This window comes from Arachis ipaensis, chromosome B10 (assembly GCF_059453495.1).
Source record: "Arachis ipaensis isolate K30076 ecotype BB chromosome B10, ASM5945349v1, whole genome shotgun sequence".
In the NCBI taxonomy this organism is placed as follows: domain Eukaryota; kingdom Viridiplantae; phylum Streptophyta; class Magnoliopsida; order Fabales; family Fabaceae; genus Arachis; species Arachis ipaensis.
Genome location: NC_142435.1, coordinates 10,129,167 through 10,145,956, shown reverse-complemented (window position 1 = coordinate 10,145,956; position 16,790 = coordinate 10,129,167). Strand labels below are relative to the sequence as shown.

The 16,790-nt window shown below is 30.5% G+C and overlaps 2 protein-coding genes across 2 annotated transcripts; both read left to right on the top strand.

The window, feature by feature from the left end:
• The first annotated feature begins 4,962 nt into the window (after positions 1-4,962).
• On the top strand, positions 4,963-8,799 carry GCH (GTP cyclohydrolase II). Its single transcript, XM_016325412.3, has 7 exons — positions 4,963-5,229; positions 5,688-6,066; positions 6,158-6,379; positions 6,659-6,981; positions 7,295-7,424; positions 7,785-8,081; positions 8,168-8,799. Exons 1-7 carry the CDS (start codon positions 5,174-5,176, stop codon positions 8,435-8,437), a joined length of 1,677 nt encoding a protein of 558 aa, XP_016180898.1. The 5' UTR covers positions 4,963-5,173; the 3' UTR covers positions 8,438-8,799.
• A 2,171-nt stretch (positions 8,800-10,970) lies between these two features.
• AGP1 (arabinogalactan protein 1) lies at positions 10,971-11,538 on the top strand. Its single transcript, XM_021114033.2, has one exon. The coding sequence runs from the start codon at positions 11,056-11,058 to the stop codon at positions 11,380-11,382; it is 327 nt and encodes a 108-aa protein (XP_020969692.1). The 5' UTR covers positions 10,971-11,055; the 3' UTR covers positions 11,383-11,538.
• Positions 11,539-16,790: the final 5,252 nt, after the last annotated feature.

The window sequence follows — 16,790 nt, the reverse complement described above, 5'->3', positions numbered from 1 at the left end:
CTGTTTCTTTGTTTTGCTCTTGATTCCTAGGTAGGGACCTCATCTTGTTGAAGGTTGGGTTGTGATTGAGTTCCAGGTTCAGAAGTTGTTGGTGGTCCAGTTTGAGTGGTTTGGATTTGGGCCACAGGAGTTGTATGTTGGGCTTGGCCCACATGTGGTGTGTGTTGGGCTTGGGCCACATATGCTGGCTTAACTTAGGCTGTGGGTGACATTGTTTTCGGTTTGGGTTGTGGGTGAGATTGTTTTGCTGGTTCAGATTGTGTGGTTTTTTGTTGTCTTTCCCTTGGGTTGGTTTTCTTCATTGAAGGTAATGAACTCTGGGATGACTTCTGGCCTAGTGTTGTTGTTAGTTTTCTTGGCCTCAGAATTCTGGCTGGTTTTTGACTCTTTTGTGCCCTCTTCTTTATCCTCCCCTAGGTGATTTCACACTCTCTGCATTTACATTGGCTGTTTCAGGGGTAGGAACCTCTTCCGCATCTACGTCAACCACCTCAACCTCAGTTGGAATGTCTACTATATGCTCCCAATACACATGTGCCACCCTATCATCATTTTTAATTGCATCCTCATACATGTTCATCACATCCCTATCTAGCCTAAGTAGCTTAAGAGCAACACCACCTCTGGCATCAGGCTTTTCCCAGTAAAATTCCTTCCACTGAATATAACCCAAATCCTTGAACAACCCCTCCATGAAAAACAGGTTCAGCGTATCCACATTGACTCTAGGAATTAAGGACATTTGACCACCGTTGTATGTAACTTTTTTAGAATTTCTCTCCAACCTCCCCCCATGATGATACACAAGTGTGATGTGAGTTGACATCTACGAAGAAAAACAAAACCCTCACAACCACAACTAAACCCAGAAAACTCTAACTTTTTTCGGACAACCACAAACTAGTTACTAAACAAACATCAAATAGCATGTTCAATCATAATAGGTACAATGGGAAGTTCAAAAGATGTTACCTTTAGATCGTCCCTGCCTCCAGTGCGTGATCGTCGCTGTGGTCGTGTGGGTTGACTTCACTTCTTCGAGTACTCCTCCAATGATGAACTGACTCACCACTTCAGAGCAATGCCATTGCTTCTCTGCTAGGGCTGTCTAATTGTCTCAGGGTGCAAACTATGTTACCACCAACAAAATCTTAAAGTTCATAATTCGATTAAAGATAACGAAGCGTTTCAGGGTTAATTTTGCCTAATTAAACATTAAAATAAAACATTTTATCTGAGTTGGCACTAATTGGTCAGCTCACTAACTCTTAACGTGCCAGTAAGGATAAAATAGAGTCACCTGTCCACTCTCACTAACCACGCCACACGCTGATGGCGGGAATGGTGATTCTGTCCGCCGAAGTGTATAATTAATGGACACGCGTGACTCATTAAACGATTCAAGTGTATTACTGTCCAACGTATGAACTTTCAAGTGTATTTTTGTCCCTTCTTCCATTTTATTAAGAAGTAGTTATGAAATATTTTGTTGTGTTTGTATTTTATGAAAATGTTTCCTTTTGTGTGATAAAATTATTAAAAAGTTATGAAATAAAAATTTATATTGCATAACATTTTATATTTTTGATCAATTTGGCAAAATCATATAATTCTAAAATAATTAACTTTTGCAAGTCATTTTTTTAAACAACTTTTCATTTTTGGATAAATTCCAAGCATGACATGCTTATGTCTAAGCTTCCCATCGTCCTTATGAGTTTGAGCAGTCAAGGCAAAAGAAAAATGAGTTTATGATGATAATGATTGATGAATATGAATACTAGAGAGGTCTGAGAGGATAACAGTCAAATAAGTGATGGTCAAAATAAAACCACAATTTTGTAGACAAGAATAAAACTATAAAAAAAAGAAATATTTAGCCGCCATCCTCATTCATTGGATGTAACCCTTAATCAATACCGGCCACTATATTATTTTATTTTAATAATTAATATTAATATTCATAGTCAAAGTGCACTTTATTTCTCCATCCACGAACATTCTTGGCGTTTTCGTTGCCTAAACGTAATTGCTCACCCCACCATGCACCAACTCAATTCGCCCCATACCAGAAGTCAGAAGAAATTTGCCACCAAGAAATATTCTCCAATATTCACCTTCTTAATTATTTAAAAAAGTAATAATATCTTAAATCATTTCCTAAGAATCTTTTTTTTTATGACTTTCCTAAGAATCTTTTAATCAAACACAACAATAAACTCGTAAAAATATTTTCATTTGAAAATGACATTGTAAATAGTTAGATAATTCAATTGAATATATTTAGTTAAATATATTAAATTATTTAATAATTTATAATATTATTTTTTTTATAAAAATATCATCATAAAAATATTCGCTTATTATAAATTACTTTTCTAAGAATCTTTTAATCAAACACAACAATAAATTCGTAAAAATATTTTCATCTGAAAATGACATTGTAAATAGTTAGATAATTCAATTGAATATATTTAGTTAAACATATTAAATTATTTAATAATTTATAATATTATTTTCTTTTATAAAAATATCATCATAAAAATATTCGCTTATTATAAATTATATTATGAACATTATTTATTTTAACTTTGTTATTTTAATATTTTTATAATAATTCATAAAAGAGACATGGTGGTTAAGAGCAAGGTAAATAAATTACTAAATAATTTAATATATTTTTTCTAATCTTTAACATAAATTTTAAATACTTTAATTATTATTTTAGTATGAAAACATTGTACATGTATTATATTTTGTTTCTTTAATTAAATCCATATGTTAGATTTAGGGCAATCGTATATATTTTTTTTTTAATAAAATCCATATGTTAGATTTAAGACAAATTATACATTTAAATAAAATTAGAAAGCAAAATTATTCAATTACAATATTTTAAAAATTATTATACTTTGATTCTATATTTATTTTGTATAAATTGCTACATGAGATAAAAATTGACTACACTCATAAACCGTGAATCTAAGCACGATTTGCAAACAAAAAGAAGCCAATATAAATTACTAAAAAATGTAGCAATTTACACATAAATAAATAAAAAAAATTGACAACCCCACTATTTATGTACAAATATTTATTTTTTTTTCTTTTGATTTCTCTCTCTTTTTTAATGGTTGATTTTTATTTCATCCTTCATTAACTCTCGGTCTAATCAATTTGGATTAGTTTAATAAATAGTTTACTAATCCATTTAATAAGTAAGTATTAAAAGTTAAAATCTCATCTTATACTTATGCATGTATAACAATGCTATATATTCAAGTTTTTTTATTAATCAAATTAATTTAATATAATAAAAATCAGTTATAATTAGTATTATTTCAACTCTTATTATTTAATTTAATTAAATTTTATTTACAAAAAGATTTTGATGTATAGTATTACATGTAATAATTTATTGGTCAATATAACAAGCCACAAATTTTTAAATAAAATTTAAATTTATGATAAATTAGTCCATGATCTGATAGACTAAAAGATACTTTAAGAAACACAAAAAATTCTCTCCAGAGTGAATCTCTCAAATTTTTTTTCCTCAATTATTTGGTAAAGTATGAAATTTCATCATTTAATATTTTTTTTTACATATTTTTTCTTTGTTCCATTTAAAAAATATAAAATAAAAAATTACACTTTACTAAATAATTAAAAAAAAAATCTATTCATCAACACACCTTTAGCATCATGGGACATGGGAAAATTTTTTATTATTTTTATTTTTTAAATAAAATTGTCAAATATAATTTTATATCATATAATTTTAAAAATAATTAATAAATTTTAAAATTATTACTTAAAATATTATCTAAATGAATGATTATAATTAAAATATTGTATGAAAATTTTTATATGAATAAATACATCAAAATCAAATTTTTTAAGAGTTATTATATTTTTAAACCTTAATTAATCTTTTAAAAAGTTTTAAACCTTAATTAAATTTGAGAGAGAGAAAGTTGGTGGAGAGAGTTAATGCGGGAGGAAATGAAAATCAGTCATAAAAGTAGAGAGAGAAATCAAAAGAAAGGAAAAGAGTTAATGCGGGATCCATTTAGATTGTCTTAAATAGTATAGAATCAAGATCAAGATGTCACTATTTTGAAAATGTTATAATTAGATGTTTTTAATTTATTTAAATATGTAATTCTTTTTTTATAAAAAAAATTCGAACCCGACCTTTTAAATAAATATGAAGAGTTTGAACTATAACTCATTCACTATCTAAATATGTAACTTGTTCTTGGAATCATTATCAAATATTATAAAATAAAATATTATTTTAATTTTTAATATTTAAGTTAAATTTTAATTTGATTATTAATTTTTTAAATGTTCTGTTTTAGTTTTAAAATATTTTAAATATTTTATTTTAATTCTAAAAAATTTTAAGATGGACTCAACAGTATTCACAGTTAAATTTAACGCAAATAATTAATATATTTAAGAACTAACCATGTTTGATTTTAATTTATAACTAAAATTGACCTACTAATGATCATAATGTAAACATTTTTCTTATAATTTTAGAAGGTTGATAATTAATTGCTAGAACTTGAAATTTTACATTAAAAGATAGATTAAAAAAATATTGTAAAAAGATTTAAAGGTGGTATGTTTTCAATTTATTTAATTATTTTTGTCAAATTTAACGATATAATAATATTAAATTTATTTAAAATGTTTTAACACAAAAATAAAATATTAGGTTAAAAATTAAATTAAAATTTAGTCCAAAAATTTGAACTAGAACCATAGTTTACCCATTTATTATAAAATTTAATTTTAATATAATATCAAAATAAAATAATTTTATACATACATTCAATTACATAACTACACATCATTAAAAATAACTATTTTTTATATTTATTATCGCCTGAATGATCTACAAAATTAACTGTATAAAACGTTTTCCATACATCAAAATTAAACTCTTTATTATATAGTTAAGGTTTTCCAGGTTGGTTCGTTTCAGAAGAAGTGTTGTTGCGTCCTTCATCTCCAAGTTGACAACTCTCTTCTGACTCTCTGTATTATATATATATTAAACAACAACCGCGACAACAATTAACAACCCCACCGGTTTTTTTTTATTTTCAATTCTTTTATTTGCTCAAACCAAACCTTCCATCTTCGCCATTCTCAATCGTCAATGGCTTCTTTGAATCTCTCCTATTCTTCTTCTTCACCGGCACTCTCACACACAAGGTAAGTTCCCCCTCTCAAACAACCACATCTCTAATGAATTTATCATTCTATATCTTAATTAGATTTCTTCTTCACCTCAACTCTTCATGCTTTTTATTTTAATTTCTAATTTTTTTTTTCATTTCTTGGGATCAGTTATCACCAAACCATTTTGGCCGCCCAGTATTTTCTTATCCTCAAGATCATCTTTTTCTGTTGACCGTTTTTCCCCCTCTTTCATAGAACGTGTGGTGGGGTTTTCACTTTACAAAAACCAAGCTGTTCGGAAAAATAAAATCTTTTGGGCTCTATATCTCACCAAACCTTGTCTGCAAAAGTTAATATGTAGTTGGATGTTTCAGCTGAATAGCTATCTGCTCATTGTGCCACATGAATTTTGAATTCTAACTATGGTTTTTTCTCATTTGGTGTTATGTTTAGATGTTATAATTATTAATTTGACCTTCTATTGATTATAGGGCAATCAAACAGTTCAAATTGTTCAATGGACTGAATTCAGCAATTGTGAATGGACAGGGATCTGATTTTCCCTTTGTCCGGCTGAGCTCTAAATTTTCGTCAACAGAAAATGCTGTTACCAAGATCAAAGCTACATTGATCTCTGGAGGAGGTGACCTACTTTCTTATCCAAATGGCAGTGCTGTTGAGAATTTAGACAAAGATAAATCTGTTGGAATTGAGGTTCAACCTGATGCAATAGCATTTGGATCCCTGCCCACGGATACCACGCTATCGAGCATTGGATTTAGCATTGAGAATGATGAATTTGATTTGGACGCACCCACCAAAGGTTTTGCTTCCATCCCTGAGGCTATTGAAGATATTCGCCAGGGAAAGGTAGACTCTTTCTCTATAGGAAAAACAATTCAATTCTTTTTGGTATATGAACATTGGAGGTGACTGTAATTAATTGATGATTATGATGCAGATGGTAGTTGTTGTAGATGACGAAGATCGTGAAAATGAAGGGGACTTGATAATGGCAGCGCAGTTGGCAACACCAGAGGCCATGGCTTTTATTGTGAAGCATGGAACTGGTATAGTATGTGTGAGCATGAAGGAGGAAGATCTCGAAAGGTTGGAACTTCCTTTGATGGTAAACAGCAAAGACAATGATGAGAAACTCCGAACAGCATTCACTGTGACAGTGGTATGGACTAACTCTTACAAGCATCTTTACATTGGGTTTTCCTTTGTTTTCATCAACTAGAAACTAAACATAAATAGTTCCATTTTATTTGGATTCTGCATAGCTTTTAGGTCTAGTATTCTTCAGGACATTGATTAACACTTAAAAATGATTTCATCTAAAAGATTATTGAAAATTTATCTTCTGTTGTATTAGTATAGCATGCAGGAGTTCACTTTTCTGTTTAGTTTAGGCATTTATTCATGAAATTCAATACATTTCAACATTATCCACTTGTAGGATGCCAAACATGGTACCTCCACAGGGGTATCAGCTCAAGATAGAGCAACGACCGTATTGGCCCTTGCATCAAAGGATTCTACACCTGGTGACTTCAACCGCCCAGGCCATATTTTCCCACTAAAGTACAGGGAAGGTGGTGTTTTGAAGAGAGCCGGACACACAGAAGCTTCGGTGGATCTTACTGTACTTGCTGGTTTGGATCCAGTGGCAGTTCTATGTGAGGTTGTTGATGATGACGGTTCGATGGCTCGGTTGCCAAAGCTTCGCGAGTTTGCAGAGCGTGAAAATTTGAAAATCGTGTCTATTGCTGACTTGATAAGGTTTGTGGCTATACATTTCATGGAATATTTAAACAAGTTTATTCATATTATGTTGATTTTGCTTTCAATCGCAGATAGTGGATATCATAAGTTTAATCCCTTGTGCTTTCTTAAATAACTTGGATGGTACATACTTTGTCATTGAGGATACCATCGGTCAATTATAAAGATTGTGGTTTAAATATTTTTAGAAACTAAAACTGGCAAAATATGTTCCTCAATTAACTTCCTTTGTCATGGTTTCTGCTGCCTTGCCTTCCATACATCTTTTGCTTATATTATAAGACTAAGAGTTATGCTGAAATTGTGGCAGATATAGAAGAAAGAGAGATAAACTCGTTGTTCATGCTGCTGCTGCCCGGATACCTACAATGTGGGGACCGTTCACAGCTTACTGTTATAGATCACTCCTAGATGGGATTGAGCATATTGCAATGGTTAAGGTGAGGAGTGCTTGTGTTTGTGTTTTATAATGCACTACATATACATTGCATTGCTTATGAACATTCTGGATAGTGTGAATATGTATAATAACATATTGCATCTAGACCCTAGAGTATAGCACAGCTTATTTACGTGTGGTTTAGGTTAAATGTGATTTCTCCAAATGCAATTAGAAAATTATTGGCTACAAGTAGCAGTTTAAATATCATAAAATCCCCCCTTCAAGAGTACAGTTCAAATAGTTGTATACATTAATTTGAGATTTGAAGGCTTAAAATTTCAGAACAATGAGATGTTTATACTTCTTAGCCATTATCTACTTTAAGCATTATGGTTCTTAATGCTGCTTATTTTAACAGGGTGACATTGGTGATGGACAAGATGTTCTTGTCAGGGTACACTCGGAGTGCCTGACAGGAGACATATTCGGGTCTGCCAGATGCGATTGTGGGAATCAACTTGCACTGGCAATGCAACAGATCGAGGCTGCAGGCAGGGGTGTACTGATATACCTCCGTGGACACGAAGGGAGGGGTATCGGGTTGGGACATAAGCTTCGTGCTTACAACCTACAGGACGATGGACGTGATACGGTTGAAGCCAACGAGGAGTTGGGATTGCCCGTTGACTCTAGGGAGTACGGTATTGGTGCGCAGGTAATATATTTGTAATACTCTGGCTAGAATATTCATGATCATTGAAAGTTTCACTGAAATGAGTTTGAATTTTAAACTACCTGCAGATATTGAGAGACTTGGGTGTTCATTCTATGAAGTTGATGACAAACAATCCAGCAAAGTATGTTGGACTCAAAGGATATGGTTTGACAGTTACAGGGAGAATCCCACTGGTAACTCTCATCACACCAGAGAATAAGAGGTATTTAGAGACCAAGTGCGTGAAAATGGGACACATGTATGGCTTGGAGTTTAAGAGCCAATTGAACAGTAATGGCAGTGTCAATGGTGAAGCCAACAGTGTAGATGATTCCAATGCTGTTACTAGCTTATAAACCTGGATTCTTTGTTTTGGGGAAAATAATCTGCATGCTGTAAATGGATCCCAAAAAGTGAGAAATAACTAAGGTTCTGGTGGTGATTGATTGATTTCAAATTCATTTGCCCAATTTTCCTCAGGGCAAGGTCAAAAAGATTTATATAGGCCTAGAAAAGATCCTTCTCTGAAACTTGGTGCTGTGTATAATATTAGGGAGCATTGCCTATGCCTTTTATAGAGAGCTTCATTATACATTAAAATATTATATTGCCTTTGTTTCTGAAGGAATTTATATTTCTACACTCTGCTCACAAATGAGTAACCACATTGACATTTATTGCTAATTTATATATAAATTCAAGGGAAGCTATTCATTCATATTACATCTTTTGATTTGATCTCATGCTAGAGTGGTGGTTAAGTAAAATAATCTGTACAATAGGAACTCTATGATATGATCTGATATGAAATCAATGTATGATGCATCTGCTATTATTGGTTTTGAGAATCACATCCTACATCCCTTTGAACGATATCAATTTTAAGTAAGATTCCTTTTTCTTCATTTCAATATTAAAATTAGGAATGAAGGTAACAAACATGTTTAGCCTTTTTGTTTTTGGTTGATCCAAATGTATCACATCCAAACATAACTATACCATAAAACAAGCTGATATTTGAATTCTAGAATCTTGATCAAATCTCTGATAAATGATATTGAAACTCTTACTAAGGAAAATGGTGGTAGAGATGGATTTCAAATTGGCAACTACTTAAACGAAGATAGCAAAAACATCTTTTCATAAAGATGTTTTGTTTAAAAGTGTGACTTATTTATTTAGTTACACTTTCAATAAAGACAACACTTTTATAAATATCAAAATCTAACCATACAATCCATCATCCAAAGGTTAAAAAATATATTTTCACGTGAAGATAATTATAAAATCTTTATTGTAGTATCCACTTTTTAAATTTGTCTTTTCTCTACTAGCTGACCCTGGGAAGAATAAACAGCATCCCAACCAGTTAGTTAGAAAAATCTTACTCATGTTACGGAAAGATTGGAGATTAGTGTTTAGTCACACGTATCATGATTCATGAAGGAAATAGGAGAGCTGATTTCCTCACCAAAAAGAGTGTTAATATGGAGTTTGGTTTTCATTTTGTTGATATCTCTGGTATAAAATTTAGGGTATTATTATTTTATTTGTTTTATGTACGGTATTTTTTAGTCTGACAAATTAAGAAAGAACTAATCCGTCGTGAAAGTTGTGATTGATGTAATCCTTTGGGCTTTATAGCCCCGTTTGTATATAAAAAAAATGATATTGAAACTCTAATAAAAGTATAAAACAAATCACTTGCTAATCCACCAATAAGTACCGATCATTGTGTTGTGTGTGGGCTGAATTCAGAAAGACAAGACAAGATGGATAGAAAATGGGATGGAGTCTGAGTGCAATTGAATCTGAGTTGACTCAATCATAATCATGTGTAGGTCTAAGAACCCTGAATTAATTTCTGACTACAAAATAAACAAGTCTTGATTCATTTATGACTGCATTCAACGGCTAGTTCCAGGTTAACTACAAGTGTATGGGAGTGTACATTTGTATAAAGAAGAAACTAGAGGGTTCTAGTAGGCATAATTGTATGCACTACAAGACAAGAGAGAGAAGAGAGAGAGAGTCTTTACCTGGCACCAACCACGTGCTCTGATGCTCTCTCCACCTCACTGTCCCCTTCTCCGTTACATGCGCCTCTTTTGTGTTGGCACCAGCTCAATCCGCCGCAACTAACCCAATATTTTACTACCAATATTTATAAAACATTTTAAATCCATAATTAATTATCAAATATCAACAATCATATTCATGTTTTAGGTACCGATAATATTTATGTTTAAAAAAAGTGAAATGAAATAGAATATAGAACATGATACTCATTCACACTATTATTCTAATCAACTAAAAAGTGTAGTTAAAGTTAGAAAAGTTCCAACCTCCTTTTAGACACGGAATAATTTTAAAACTCATAGCTGTCATTCATTTTCTTAAATAAACAAAAGGATTAGTCCTTCAATTATTATTTAAAAAAAAGAAGCATAATCAATTTTAAGTGAAGATTAAGCATAATGTTTATGGAGTAATTCAAATAAATTAATAAGAAAAAGTCTAGGGACCAGCAGATTTTGTGTTTTTTAGCTATCAATTAATCATCAATAATGTTTTTAATAGTGTGAGATTGCATTTAATAGTATAGAATCATTTAATTTCTTTTTGATGACTAAGTGTTGATCAGAATTCAACAAAAGTGCTAGCCCCTAACACTTCTCTATTTAATTCAGTTTCCGACCGTTGGCAGTTTAACCCTAGGCATCCAACGGTACAGCTTCTTCTGATACAGCTGTTCCAGCTTAGTCTCACCTCTCACCATCTCTTCTCACTTTTCCCTATTCAGCACTTCTCCCACGCGCCACTTCTGCACGCGCTTACCACACCCCAACCTTCTATAAATACCATCCCCACTCCTTTCTTCTTTTGCACACAACCTGCAACACACGGCCTTTTCTTCTCTCTCACTCTTAACAAAACCAACTCGCAGCGCATTCACTCTCTCTCTCTCTCTACAATGGCTCTTCGCTCTCTCTTTGTTTTCATGGTGGTGGCTGCGTTGTTGTTGAGCACCACAATGGCTCAAACTCCGGCTACCTCGCCGGTGGCTACTCCTCACAAGAAAGCTAAGCATCACTCATCTCACGCTCTTTCTCCCTCTCCAGCCGTTTCACCCTCCGCCGGAGGTTCTCCACTCTCTTCCGAGGGTGCCGTCTCTCCCTCCTCCATTTCTACTTCACCTTCCGGAGCACCAGGACCGGCTCAAAGCGCTGCCGTTTTGAACAGATTCACCGTCGTTTCTTCTGCTGCCGTTGTTGTCTTCTCTGCTGCTCTACTATTGTAGATCTAGTTTCATGGATCTTGCTTTTTTGATTCGTGTACTGTCGTTTCCTTTTTTTTTTTTTGGTGTGTTATAGGTTGTGTTACTGAGTATTCACCATTTATTTGATTATTTTGTGTATTCTATTAATTAATATATTATATATTATATATTTTGCTATGAATGATACCTGATTTTATTGCGGTATAGATTGATTCAAAATTATTCTTCGTTGCAGATGATTTTAATTTAACAATGTAAGATTTGCAGCTCCATCTGTTACTATACATAACTAATGGCTGCCTTGAAGTAGTAAGTTAAACTACTAAACTAAATTTTATAATGTATCTATCAAAATAAAAATACTTTTTACTAATATAAACCTTATCAGTTAACATTGTTTAGCTAAATCCAATTAAATAACGTTGCCTTTTCGAGTTATGAAGACTGGATTCAAGGGAGTGTAAATTTTAGTCTACAGGAAAATGCGGAGTGTTACTTTTTGTTAGATGTTATCTTACAATCTGTAATTCAAATTAAAATTAATGTAACGTTAGGGCGGAGTAATATGACGTTGGATCCATATAAAACATGGAGTAATTTTCAATTGTACTGAAATCCAATTTAACGTTTAATGAACCTTAAATGTGAAGTACTTGGAAATTTGAATTCGAAACCAAACGTTGGACAGATTCAAATGAAAGGACCCAAATGCATAAAAATTCTTTAACAAATATTAGAGATTAGAAACATAAAACATGTTTTACATACATTAAAGATTTCTGTTCTTGTGTGAATTTGGCTTTTACTTTCATATTCATTGCATATAGGACAATTTGTGCATTATTTGACGTGTGGTGTGGTCTAGGGTCACATGTCTAGAGTTTTGAGTGAGAAGTGAGGAGTGGGGGTAAAGAAAAGGCCAGAAGCAATCTCTGCCTGTGGCACAAAACAAACACCTCCTATCATCATTTCACGGTCAAATATTCCAACCTAACAATTAAACAAACAATGGGGCGTGTGCTGTAAACTTCTGATTGCTTCACAAAAATTAAATGGGTCAAGCTTCCCAAAGTTAACTAAGCGTTTATTAAGGAGGGACACAAACTTTAAAGTGCAGCTAGTAATAATTAGTATTACAGTCCCACCCTTAAAAGCAACTCCCCTCTGATTACGGACGGAGTCATCAACGACAAAATTTTCAAAACTTGGTTGGATTCTACAAAGAATGATATACTAAGTTCTAAGTAGCAATCGGCGGAAGTGAACACAGTTCACGAAAATGGAACTCAATTATACTATAATAGTTAGGAAATTCAATAATAATTAAGTGTAATTCAAAACTATGACATATTATATTGGAATAAATAGTAAGTATAAGAACAATAATGTGCCATTAAAATATGAAGACAAACAATACTAAAGGTGAATGTCACTATGTTAGCTTTAAAATAAAGAGTAAATTATCTTTTGTGATATATATAGTCATTGACGAACCTAGAAAAATTTAGTAATCGGGTAAAAATATAAAAAAAATTAGGTATAGATATTTTTTTCTTCCACGATACCCAACAAGTTAAGGACTAATCCGTCATGACTTTGAGTTTCATTTAAGAATTTACAATTGACCGGCAATGAGTTGCTATACATACGAGACGAAATTCAAACTCTCAATACTTACTTAAGCGGACTACTAAGCGATCACTTGAGCCATTTAAATTAGTTTAGATATATTCAAAATTTAAAATTAGAACTATATGTACATATAAGAACTAAAAATATACACACAATCATTATTATAATATTTAAAATAATAAAAATATAATTTCATACACACAATATAATATTTAAAATAACAAAAAATATTTATAATTACTTTCTTTTTATTTTTAACATGACTTAAATAATTATTTTATTTTTTATTATGTTATATTTAATTGTCAAATTTATTTATTATAGTCTTTATAATATAAATAAATTTTTAACCAAAATAATTATAATATATTAATATATAGATAATATGTTTTTTTTTATCTTAAACAATTTTTAAAAAATCACTAATAATTTAAGTTATATTTAATTAGAAAATTAAGTTTTAATTTAATTATTAATTAATTAACTAATATAATAAAATTAATTATCACTATTTTTTTAGTTTATTTATTTATTTTTTATACTAAATCAAATTTAACAATATAATTATTATTATGTGTTAAATTTAACAAAATATTTTTTAATATAAAATACAAAAGAACTATTTATATTTTATTTTGAGACAAATAAAATATAATAAGTGGTATATATATATATAAGTATTAATTTTTTTAAAAAAATTTGTGGGGGCAAATGCCCCTCTATATTAAAGCGTGGGTCCATCCCCGTGTATAGTATTTATAATTATAATTAAGTTGAATGTTAATCATAATAATTAGGTATATTTCTACTTTTTTTTTTCTTTTGTAATTATTTAAATTTAGTTTAGTACCGTCCGTTTATGGTGGTGGTGGTGGCTGTCACCGCCAAAAAAAATCTCTTTATGATGAACTCACAAACCCATGACAAGGTGCAAGTACGTATTCAGTTCGTTACATGTGGCAACATTTGTGTTATCGAGGTACCGAGAATCTCTGCTACATAGGCGCCATTCCTTCCCAACCTCAGAATACATCTACTGTGTCTCTTCTATCCTCTTTTGTATGTTGATAATATCCTCAAAGTTTACTATCCGCAAAACTTTTGTCTCATAAAAGTGATTAAATTTTTGTGCATAATTGTCACCTCATCTTGCAAATCGTATTATCTATAATTGAATTCGACTTAATCTCTACCTCATTGACAACAATATCTTTAATCTTATGAAAATTCGAATCTACCATCCTTTAAAATTTGTATTTGATACCATCAACAACAATGTCTTTTTAGAGAGGGTACAATAAAATTCTCCTAAAATAAATAAGGTGCTAAACGAATAAATAATATTCCAAAGTCTTCCTGGATACGGAGAAAATACATAATTACATATTGACCCTAGATAAAAGAATTAGTGACAACAATAACTCCTTGCTGAATCAAATCCAGCTGAATCCACACATTCCAATCCAATGTTGAGTTACCGAGAATCCCCACTGCTTGCTATAAAATATCAACGGTGAAAAAGAGAAACTTTACCAATTGAAGCTACCCACAAGTATGTGTAGTTGTGTACCACTGATTAACGTGTTAAAAGCTAATCAATAACAATAATGGTAATTTTCGACCTACTCAAACATAGAAACAAGAGTAATTTTTGGAAAGTTTTTTAATAAGAATAAAGAATTCTAATCTATTTGAAAAAAGAATTTATTTTTAATTTAAAATTTAATTTTATAATTTAGAATGATTTTAATATGTTTGTGGAATTGAATTCAATTTTTTTATCAACAATAATTTTTAAATAAGTAAAATTCTCTTCACTCACTTATAAATAGGAATATCTTTTATATTTTAAATATTAAATTAGAATGTTGTGAGCATTAATTTGAAAAATATATTTTTTATTTTTTATTTATAAATAATAAAAATATAAAAATTAAAATGATTTATTTTTATATATTTTAAAATAAAAAATATTATTTTTCAATGAATTTTAATTCTTTAAATTCCAAACAACCTTAAAGAATTGTGGTCCCAATCAACACCAAGACTAGAGAAGATCGTTATTCGATACAATCAACGGTTATTTTCAAAACCCTCAAACACTAAATACCAATTGAGATATAAATAGTTAAATACCAATTTATTATATATGTTAATTATCATGTTTAAAAGTATCCATGGATCATATCATATCTAGTATTTATTCGCATCCAATTTATAATTTGTATATATGATCTGATCTATAAAATAATCAGATCAAATAAGATTAAATTCACACTCTAAGATATTGACTTAAGAATATCACATATATATATATATATATATATATATATATATATATATATATATATATGTAAATTCGATCCATATAATGAATAAATTGATAGATAAATAGTATATATGGTATACTTATATTTTGTTTTAATTAATAATTATTATTCATATATTTTATATTTTTAATTTTATTATTTATAAAAAATTGAGTTAATAAAATTTTAAAAATAAATAATTTTAAAAAAATAAAAAATAAAAAAATAAAAAAAATTATTATTTTTTTATAAAAATAAATTTTTTTTAATATATTTTATATTTTGCGAATATTGAAAATATTCGATTCGTTCTAAATTAGCAAATCAAATATATCGAATTCAAATATAAAAAGAATGAATATTTGATCATGTTCCATCTAAAGAGTTTAATATGGAGTGTATAAAAAATTTAGTCATATCTAATTTAATATGAACATCTTTAATTATTTTTTAAGTATTAATCAATATATTATAATAAAATAAAAATTCATATATACTTGTTTTAATATAAAATTATTAATTGAAATTATTAAATAATAATTTAATTAAACATGTGAAGTCATATAACCAATTTTAATTAACAACTTCAACCTCTGGAAGTGAGTTTTTACCTTATTATAATAATCTTATCATCAAAATAATAAAAGAATCTCTACCCTGGGATCACCATCGAGCGGCCCTAATTCCTCTCCTTTACTATAAATACTAAGCCTCTATCTTTCCGCACTAAAAAATATTCTTCTGTTGCTGCGCAGTTCAGAAAACACACACACTCTCTCTCTCTCTCTGAACATGGCTCGCTCTGGAACCCTGATCACGATAATGGTGGTAATGTGCGTGCTCTCAGCCACCGTTTCAGTATCTCATGCGGCGTCTCCGAACACTAGTAAAGCCCCCACTCCGTCGCATGCAGCATCTCCCTCATCAACCTCTTCGCCGCCAGCTCACGCTCCTGCTCCTGCTCCTGCTCCTGGACCGTCCGGTAGTGGCGCCGCGTCGATTGGTTTCTCCGCCGCAGGATCTCTGGCCGTTGTTCTCGTCGCTGTTGTATTGATTATGTAAAGTGTCGCCGCCATTTGGATTATTGTGGCTCGCTCTCTACACCTGACGGCATGCACATATCGATAATTTTATATTTATAATAATAATAATAAATTATTTTACTATTTATTTATTGATTTTTGTGTTTGTTGGTATATTAATTAGGCTTTTTTTTTTTTTTCTTTTAATATCTTGTACTGTGCAAGAAGCTTTCGCTCCGCCGTGTTATTTTGCAGCATATTTATGTATAGTGAAATGGTAATTGGTAATAAGTAGTGGATTCTTTCTATTTGCCGTTTGCTTAATAGTAATAATTGCTTAATAGTGGATTCTTTCGATCATAAAGTTGTTTTTAGATGGATGAGACGTATTATTATTTTAAAAAAAATTAATTTATTTTATATAAATAATTTAATTAAAAATAAATTAATATAACAATGATGTTAG

Bases quoted from the DNA above. Each gene is read 5' to 3' on its own strand.
- GCH (XM_016325412.3), top strand. From the start codon at position 5,174: ATGGCTTCTTTGAATCTCTCCTATTCTTCTTCTTCACCGGCACTCTCA. The intron at 6,982-7,294 runs GTTTGTGGCTAT...AAATTGTGGCAG, and splicing joins TCTATTGCTGACTTGATAAG to ATATAGAAGAAAGAGAGATA. The intron at 8,082-8,167 runs GTAATATATTTG...AACTACCTGCAG, and splicing joins AGTACGGTATTGGTGCGCAG to ATATTGAGAGACTTGGGTGT.
- AGP1 (XM_021114033.2), top strand. From the start codon at position 11,056: ATGGCTCTTCGCTCTCTCTTTGTTTTCATGGTGGTGGCTGCGTTGTTG.